Source organism: Phalaenopsis equestris, unplaced genomic scaffold (genome assembly GCF_001263595.1).
Source record: "Phalaenopsis equestris unplaced genomic scaffold, ASM126359v1 Scaffold000002, whole genome shotgun sequence".
In the NCBI taxonomy this organism is placed as follows: domain Eukaryota; kingdom Viridiplantae; phylum Streptophyta; class Magnoliopsida; order Asparagales; family Orchidaceae; genus Phalaenopsis; species Phalaenopsis equestris.
In genome coordinates, this window is record NW_018164444.1 from 54066807 (window position 1) to 54074877 (window position 8071).

An 8071-nucleotide genomic window follows, 5' to 3' on the forward strand; every position below is an offset into this window, starting at 1 on the left:
GGCTAGTTTATATTTCGAGCTTAAAAATTTGTTTGTGTTCTGCTCATTAGACTTATCAAACAAGTCAAACACAAGCTGCTTAACGAGATGAACAGCTCCGAACACGAGCTGTTTGCAAACAACTAGCCAAATTAAAAGCCCTACGGTTATGATATATCAAGTGCAGGGTCCGTAAATTAGTTGATAGCAAACATTCTTTTGAGCTACGGACTCATGTTCAAAGCACACTTACATTTCTAATTACCACTTTGTTACCAGTAAAATTCAACTTTCCCACATATAAACATATATTATTACAATAAAAAAAAAAAACTCAATTTAACGTAAAACATGAAGACATTTTTGACCCAACACAACAAAAACATCACTTAAAGAGTATACCAAACCTAAATCAGAACACACCACAATCAAACTTTCTCACTGTACAATTTTTTTTTTTCATTTCTATAAATTGAAATAAAAATATATATAAAGAACTACTTAATGCATTTGATAAATAATTATACTTACCAACCCACAAATACAGTCACCCATCATTCCCCCGTCGGGTGAATCTCCGTAGCCTCAACACCTTTCCCCTCTTCCAACTTCGCCACCTCCTTGCTCCTCTCCGACGCCTTCGCAGTGTCATACGAAGCGTGCAGCCCCATAAACAGATAATAGATCAACAGAAGCACAGTCCAGACCCCAAACCTCGCGAACGAAAGTCCATCAATGGATCCCAACAGAAATATGTTTATGGCAATGGACGCCGACGGCAGCCACGGCACCAGCGGCACTCCCCACAACTTCGGCTTCCTCGCCTCCGGCACCGTCACCTGCAAGGCCAGAGTGGATAAAAACCACACCGGCATTGTGACAAAGTAACCAACCCAACCTTTAGCGCTCAACGCCCAGTAGAGAGCCGTGGCGACCGATGAGGAGAGTATGAGGAAGAGGCAGGCGATGAGCTTGTTGCGGTTGGCGGGGGTGGTCTCGCCGGAGACGTAGTAGCGGCGGACGAGAAGGGCGACGGCGACGAGCATGAAGATGAAGAGGGTGGAGATGGAGAGGAGGTTGGAGAGGATGTTGAGGTTGGTGAAGAAGGCGATGACTGCGGTGGCAACGAGCATGACGACGGTGGCGTTGATGGGCGTTCCGGTGCGTGGGTGGACGTTGGCGAGCCATGGAGGCACCATGTGGGTGCGAGCGATGTGCGTTAGGTATCTAGCTTGACTTCACCGCATTAAAGAAAATAAATCAATAAATTTTCATCTAAACTTCAGATTTATATTTCAAGAATTCAAAAATTATTTAATTTTTAAATATAACGGATTGATCTAGTCTAGAGGCATAAAAAAGAGTTGAGTTGAGCTACGGCAGCCATGCCCTTATCAAGCTCAGCTTATTTGCCAAATTGTGAGCTAGAGCTCTGATTAAAGCTCAAATTGGGAGCTTGAGCTCAACTCGTAATGGTAGCAGCTGGCTTGTGAGCCACTCCTCAAGGTTGAACTAAAAATTCAATTTTTACATGAGCTCCTTGAGAAGTATTGGTGATTGGAGAAAGAGGAGGCTGCAGTGGGTGCCACCGAAAAATACATCAAAATAACTAAAAATAGGCTAATCAAGTTGGCTCGCCAAGCCAGTGAACCGCCGGGCATTGACATGCTCGAATTGGAGCTTGTTAAATAAATGAGCTCAAGTTTGAGCTCGTGCTCATGGCTCGATAAGTTCGACTAGTGAGCTTGTTAAAGAGCCAAGCTCTAGCCGGCTTAGCTCATGTAAGGCACAAGATTGATCAATCCTGTTTTAAAAGAAAATAAAATTTTGGATTTTTGATGCTTATATTTTAAATTTAAGTAGCCAAAATGTTATATTTAAAATTTTTAATAATTGTTATATAAAAGTTCTAAATTTTGGTTATTAATTCAATACATGATTATAGCACAATCATGCAGCGTTGCTTACCCCACGGCGGAGACGAGGAGGACGGTGGTCATGCCCTTGAGCGCACCGAAGGCTACAATATACTTAGCCCAGTCCATGCCCACGGTGGAGAACGCCACCGAGAAGGGGGCATCAGTATCAATTTCGGTGTAGGGCTGCATCAAACAAAGCACCAGAGCAAGCAGGCAGTAACACGCTGTGGTGATCGACATAGCGCCGACGAGTCCGATGGGTATATCCTTGGCAGGATTCTTAGTTTCTTCTGCCATGGTGGAGACTGCATCGAAGCCGACGTAAGCGAAGAAGAGGACGGCGGAGGCGGAGAAGATGCCGCGGGTGCCGAGCGGAGTGAAAGGGGTGAGGTTGTGGATGTTGGCCTTGGTGAGGCCGGCGATGATGATGAAGAGGATGATGGCGAGGTGGACGATGGAGGCGATGTAGTTGAAGCGGGAGGTTCCTTTAGTGGAGATGATGGCGAAGATGCAGATGATGGCGATTACGAGACATGCGATGGGGTCGAGGCGGGAGTAGTCGGCGGAGAGGGATGTGGCGTGGATGCGGAAGTCGTTGGGGTGGTGGTTGAGCAATGTGGCAAAGTAAGAGGTCCATGAACGGGCTAGGGCTACGGCGGCGCCGCCGATGACATATTCGAGGAGGATGTTGCCGGCGGCGATGAAAGCCATGAAGTCGCCCAGCTCCACCCGTAGGTAAGCGAATGATCCCCCTGCGTCGGAGTTTCAGCATCAGTTTCCATACAATTTGAAGGAAAAAAAGAATTTTTTTTAGCACAGAGTAGAGGGAAGGTTGTAAAATAAGAGACAGCAAATGTGTGACGCTTCTCGAGATGATATATAGTCTCTTCAGGTTTGTTTCAGATTTTGGATTGAATAGAGGTTGACTGCATAAATCATGTTCGATATAACTGGATCAATTTTTCTTCTGATTCCGGTATGAATTTAAGATTATGTAGATAATATATTTTTTGCGGATCTTTGCAGGTTTTTCTCAAAATTCTATCAATAATTTGCTGGAAAAATTACACAAACTTTTGTGCCTGTATTATAGATATCAATCATATCAAAATAACTTAAAATTCACCGTCTTGATAACTTTATTTAATAAGAATTGATTGCTAATGCTATAAGGTGATAGCATGACACCAAGGTAAAAAAAATGAAGAAAATAGAGCTAATAAAAATTTTAGGAGATTTTTACATAGTACCTGAAAAAAAAAACCTTTATATAAGTCGCACCTACTTCACTATTTATGAGAAAACACCCATTGTTACGACGTTCGAGTATATTTTCAGAAGGAAACCGGATCACGTCGTATAAAAACGTTGAAACTCCCATCTTCACAACGTACAAAGGCCTCTAAAGACAACAATAGAATGACGACATAATGTTAGAAGTTGACTTCATAAAATTAGCATCCGCCGTTAATGTCATGGTCAACATCAATTAAGATCGAAGGTAGAGAGAGATGGGAGTTTTAGAGAATTCTGTACACCACAATTTTGTGGTTGTCTTAAGCGTAAATTTTTGTAAGTTGTGGTCACCACTACAAGAAAAGGACAGAAATTCCTTGATTTTCGGGTGGGATGAGAATGAAGGCGCAAGATGGGAGTCTTGGAGATCTTACATCATGATTCGGTTGTTGCCAACGATCTCGTCGCCGCCAGAGAAGAAAGATAGGATTTCCTTCGTTTTCAGGTGAGATCGAGGAGTGGAAGGAGGAGCAAGATAGGAGTTTAAGGGATCTTTGTACGTGGTGATTTTATAGTTGCCTTCAAAGCCCTTTATATGTTGCAAATATGGGAGTTTCAGATTTCTTTATATGACACGATCATGTCCTTTTCTTTCGTCAATATACTCCAACGCCCGAAAAATGGGTGCTTTCTCCATAAATAGTGAAGTTTATGTGCGACAAATACAAAATTTCTTGTTTCGAGTATAAATTAAAAATCTCTTGAATTTTTTATTACCTCCTTGTTTTAATTTTTTTTTCTCAGTGCAATCCTATCGCCTTGTAGCATCATAAGTAATCACTTCTCATTAAACAAATGTACCAAGATGGTTATTAAACAATGTACCAAGATGGTGACTTTGAATCTGTAATATTGATATGAGTTATACTATAATACATGCACAAATACTTGTGTAAATTTTCTAGCAAATTATTTATAAAATTTCGAACGAACAACACCATCGAAGCCCTCCAAAAAAAAAAATTTGAATGTACATAATCTAAAACTAGGCATGGCTTTCTAGTTAGTTCAGCTTCAACTTTTAAATCCAAATTTGGAGTTATTTTCAAATTTTAATCAAATACACAGCCTTATTTCTAACTGAAGGTTTGCCGTTTTACTCTTATGAATTCTTTTTATCAAGGTCGTTTATGAGAATCATCTTAAATTCATACTGGAATCAGAAGACATTTGATCCAATTACCTCGAACATGATTCATGCAGTCAACTTCTAATCGATCCCAAATCTGAAAGAAAAAAATCTGAAGAAATAACCCTTAGTTAACTAGGTCGTAATATTCGATCACTTAACCTTGAATGAAAAGCCAAAGCGCCAAAAGGTTACCCGAAAAGTACCATCTGTACTCATTATTATAGATAGGAATTTTACAAAACACAACACACAAATTTTCGTGCCCAACACCTAACATAGTAAGTACAAATTCCTATTCAAATGAGAGAAAATAAAAGAAGTATCAAAATACATACAATAGATTTTACATATCTAAGAAAATCATAAAAACTCATTGATCCGGGAATAAAAGACTATAACTTCCCATACAACAAGTTGAGGAAGAGGTATTGAGTAGACAGCGAATAATTTTTGCAAAACAAAAAAAAATTGAAAATGATCGAGGCAAAAATATTCAAAAAATTTACTGTCCCTATGTGAAACTACAATTAAAATTAAAAATATATATAATTAAATGATTAGTGAATAAATTTGTTCAGAACCAGTTTTTTTCACTATCAAATATATTTACCTTAATTAGTTAAGTGCAGCCCATCTATCAAATATGAGCTAATTCAAAAAGAATTAGGTAGTGATACCCTTATCAAAATTTCATCAAAATCGATGCATGTTAAAAAATCGCCTCAATAAAATAACAGACAAACGTCTGAGCGTGATAAAAAAAATTCAACACATACTTAGAAAAGAGAAATGAACTAAGAATGGCACTAGAAGTTTTTGTGTTGAAAACCCCAAAAGAGAAAAATCATGAGGTCTAACTTAGCTGAAAAATTTTACTATAAAAAAATAATTACAGTTGCAACCATCTGTCCCATAGAAAGAAAAAAAATACTAAGTTTTCCAAGTTACAACTTAGACATGTTGATCAAATTTGTTGCTAGGAACGGACAGCGACCGATAGCGTTTTGTTGCGGTTGGTCAATGGTGGTCGATGATGGTTGGCGATTATTGACGACGATTGACGGAGGGCAGTGGTGGTCGACGACGGTCAAAGATGGTCGACAGTAGTCGGTGATTGACAGAGATTAGTGATGGTCAACAGTAGTCGGTGATGGTGGTGTTGGTCTTCAACTCCTTTTCAAATATTCAAACTCTTATTCAAGTTTTATGAGTGTAATTAATGCAGGAATATGAATGACTAATGATCAAATGAAGCTTCCCTTATGAGACAAGTGGAGCTCTATTTATAGTGTTGAAAATGTAATTAATGCAGTAATATGAATCAATTTGATCAGACAGATTGAGAAACTTCCTTCAATTAGATGATGTTTGATGGACATTTGAGTCCTTAATGATGTCAGAGTTGAGCAATGTTGGGCTCGCTGGATTCGTCTTGTCGAGATACTTGATTCGACTTTTGTTTGACATTCTAAATATGTTCAGAAAACTTTCAAAAGTTGTTTAATATTTTGATTGAGCTTTGATTTAACTCGAATTGAAAAAAAATTTGGTATCATTCACTCTGTCTCATCGAGTCACTCAATTTGACCATAAATTTATTGAAATCGGAGCTTTTGAAGACTCTTTATAAGAGTTTAAATAGTTCTTGCTTAAAAAACTACATCTAGATCTGTGCCATGCATCCAGTTTTGTGTGGGATATCGAAAATTTGTTGAAGATTAATAAATAATGAAATCTAAACTCTTTAGGTTTGGTTTGAGATACTGCAGCATATAAATTATCCATAAAAAAAATATTAGACTCATCTTGGATTAATTTAAAGTTCCTTCATATTATACTGAAGATTTTGGTCAAATATTGAGCATATATTTTTAATAGCAAGTCGAGTGGACTACGGCCAATCAAACAAATAAAACTTTACGTGAAATGTAAAGGAAATTTAAATATTAAGTGTGAAATCATACTGAGAAAAGTAAGCGCTAAAAAAATAGCAATATTTCAGATGATCTGTTCTGTAATTATCCGACATTAATAAAAAGTCATGAATACCTGCTACGGGAATCTCGACGGCAAATTCAGTGTAGCAGAAGACGGAGAGCATGGCGGAAACGCCTGACACAATAAATGAGAGGACCACCGCTGGTCCAGCGGCTTCCTTAGCCTCTTGTCCTGTGAGAACGAAGATCCCTGCTCCGATAACAGCTCCGATTCCGAACCAGATGAGATCCCACCACGAAAGGTTTTTCTTCATCTCGTGTCCGCTTCGTGCCCTCACCTCCGTAAGCTCCGTCGTTTCCAACGATCTCGTCACAAGCCGATCTCGGAGGCGCATCCCGGTCTCTCTCAGCGCACGCCCGTAATTCCCCCAGCTCTGGAAGGACTCCTCTGGCAGAAAATCGTCTTTCGTGCACGAACAGCCCCGCCGCTTCGATCCTGATCCGCCGCCATCTCCTTCGGCTCCCATATTTTCTCAATCTCAACTGCGTTTGCATGAATAAAAATGGAGATCGGTTAGATTTCAGTTGAAACGAATGGAGCGATTTATTAATTGGGAAAAAAACAGGGCATTATCGAAGACGACTGGATTATCGAACAAGGAGACATAGGGTTTCTGGTCATCGCAATTACTTTTGCAATTTAGGAATAAAAACAGAGAAACTAATACGGAGTGAAAACATCTAATCTCCACAAAACCACAGAAATTTTTAGAAGATATACAGGAGGAAGAGAGGATTTCTTTAGCCACAATGAATCGAAATTTGAGGACACGGAAGCGAGGGTTTGTGTTTATGAATGGCCGCAATTAGCTGATGTTTAATGACAAAAAACTATGTAAATCACGTCATAAAGTTCTTTAAAAATAAGTAAATCCTGATGATCTGTTCGGCGTTACTCGCTATAACAATCTAAAAACGAATAATAATCAATCCATTACGCTAGAATCCAAGGAATTCCTGAAACGAAACGGAATCTTACATGAATTAGATTGGAAAGCGTAGTTAACAGAAAGCTAATACGTAACGATCAACGAATTATTAAAAAAATTAATCGAGGAATAGATCAGACGGAACGCTGAAAAAAATAGAAAAAAAAATTGGTTTGAGGAGGACCGTAGAATCGAATTAGGCCGATGGCTGACCTACCTCCGTACAATATACGGCGCCGGGATTCCGAATATCGCCGGAGAAGAAAGTCGAAAGGAGGTAGAGCTTTGTGTCTCAGAGAAGAGAAAAAGAAAGGAGAGATATTTATGAAGGCGCGCGTCTTGGGCCTAGAACTGCGCCCGCCCTAGCGGGTAGATTTGACTGCCAGGTGGCGTTGAGGCTTACAGAACACATCTTCCGGTTCCCGCGCAATGTCATTGTGTGATTATCATTTTGAACCGTCCGATTGGCTGGTTCCTCGTTTCGACGGCTGCCGAGAGGCGACTAATGTGAACAGAAAGTTGGCCCTGCGACTTTTGTTTTATGCGGGAGAAGAATCCGCATGGAATTAAAGATTCCAGTAGGATCCAACGGCTGTGAATAGATTCCGAATCTCTTGGCCGCCGTTCCAAATTCCATTTTTCAGATTTAGATCCTAATATATTTAGAAATTTGTTACGGTGCTCGATTGACAGCCGCAATTGAAGATTCCCGTTGGAATCTCGCTAGGTTTTCTCATAAATAGCTGACCACTAAGTTACTAAAAAAATAAAAATTATATCTCTTAATTTAGCAAAATATATTTCTAATTATATTTAATT

The 8071-nt window shown here is 39.4% G+C and overlaps 1 protein-coding gene across 1 annotated transcript; it reads right to left on the bottom strand.

Annotated features, from left to right (window-relative positions):
* Window positions 1-329: 329 nt before the first annotated feature.
* LOC110018015 (cationic amino acid transporter 1) lies at window positions 330-7569 on the bottom strand. Its single transcript, XM_020715223.1, has 4 exons — window positions 7470-7569; window positions 6376-6806; window positions 1948-2650; window positions 330-1215 (listed from the first exon to the last, which is right to left on the bottom strand). Exons 2-4 carry the CDS (start codon window positions 6788-6790, stop codon window positions 534-536), a joined length of 1800 nt encoding a protein of 599 aa, XP_020570882.1. The 5' UTR covers window positions 6791-6806; window positions 7470-7569; the 3' UTR covers window positions 330-533.
* Window positions 7570-8071: the final 502 nt, after the last annotated feature.